General features: G+C 49.9%; 1 protein-coding gene across 1 annotated transcript; it reads left to right on the top strand.

Annotated features, from left to right (window-relative positions):
• Nucleotides 1-270: 270 nt before the first annotated feature.
• On the top strand, nucleotides 271-1,075 carry LOC121597210 (endocuticle structural glycoprotein SgAbd-3-like). The gene is made up of 2 exons (XM_041922806.1): nucleotides 271-686; nucleotides 761-1,075. Exons 1-2 carry the CDS (start codon nucleotides 390-392, stop codon nucleotides 929-931), a joined length of 468 nt encoding a protein of 155 aa, XP_041778740.1. The 5' UTR covers nucleotides 271-389; the 3' UTR covers nucleotides 932-1,075.
• The last annotated feature ends 369 nt before the right edge of the window (nucleotides 1,076-1,444 follow it).

Genomic DNA, 1,444 nt, shown 5'->3' on the forward strand with positions numbered 1-1,444 from the left:
TTGCCCATTGCAGCACACGAACACGCCATTTAGCCTGCAGTGAGCACCCATCCCGGTGCGCGAAGGAAGGGCGTTCCTAGAGTGCTGGCGTCCCGACCCGGCGCTTGAATGTCTGCGTCTAATTTGGTCGCCTCCCTCCCCCCCGGCCGACTGGGGGGCGGGAGATCGTGGGTCGGATCGACTGGGATTCTAGTGCATTACGCCACACGCTTTCGCCCGTCTGAGGGACTATAAAAGTGGGAGGCCGGCCCGTTCTTAGGTGCAGTCCCAGTGGTCCTTTTGATCGTTCGTCATAAATTGAACCAGCTGTGCCAGTCGGTCGTACCCGTTCGGAGTTGGTTGGTGTACTTTTTCGAGTGTGTGTCTGTGGCGAAAGGTTGTTTGTTAAGATGATGAAGTTAGTAGTGCTATTAGCTGTGTTTAGTGTGATTGTTGGAGCTCAAAAGCAGCACCAGCAGCAGCAGCACCAGCAGCATCAGCAGCAGCAGCAGCAACATCATCAGCAACAATCGTTGCCGCGCTATAAGGAAATTCCGATCGTAAATCTAGAGAATGTGCTTGAGGTCGATGGCAAGTTTCGGTACAGCTACGAAGGTGGCGATGGAACGCGCGCAGCTCAGGATGGTCAACAGATTGTGGTGAACAATCAGGTCGGGACTGCTTCCCAGGGCCAGTACACGTACCAGGTAGGATCGTAAAGAGACAATGTTGCTTCGACAATCTTCCTCACACTGACGTGTGTTTACACTACTTTTCTCAGGGTGATGATGGAAAAACGTACTCGATCTCGTACATCGCCGACGAGAACGGCTACCGACCGGTCGGTGATCATCTCCCAACGCCACCACCAGTGCCTGCACCGATTGCACGCGCCCTGGCGCATTTGGCGACGTTGCCGCCGAGCAAGGACGGCCCGGGCAGGAAGTTTTAAGTTAAGGAAAAGAGAGAGAGATAGAGAGATTTACTAACATAAGGAAGCGGCGTACAAGACGAGTGTGAAAGCAGTGTATGCAGTTGTGCGATAAATTGGCCGGTAATAAAAGTACTGCTTCGCTTGTTTTAGTTACCTTTTGCAGTGATGGTTACTTATTTTGGTGTATACATTGGGTAGAGTACGCAAGGGGTTTGGCAGCAGAAGGTACCCTGCGCTGCAAGAGTTTCCGAAATGATCGTTCCCTTGTATTTCACAGCCACATGTGGTTCAGTTCTGCCTTTGCCTCTAAGGCAGCGGTCTGCAAAGTACGGCCAACGAAAGTTTTAGCCCGAATTTGAAAGATAGGATAGGAACAAATTACAGAACATATTTTCGTAAGGCATTTCACATGACATTTTCTCCACTTGATTTTCGTAATATGGATGGACGAACTAATCAATATAGTCGGACTAACTGTATCAATATAGAATGGACGAACTAATCAATATAGTCGGGTTTAACTTATCGCAT

This window comes from Anopheles merus, chromosome 3R (genome assembly GCF_017562075.2).
Source record: "Anopheles merus strain MAF chromosome 3R, AmerM5.1, whole genome shotgun sequence".
Classification (NCBI taxonomy): domain Eukaryota; kingdom Metazoa; phylum Arthropoda; class Insecta; order Diptera; family Culicidae; genus Anopheles; species Anopheles merus.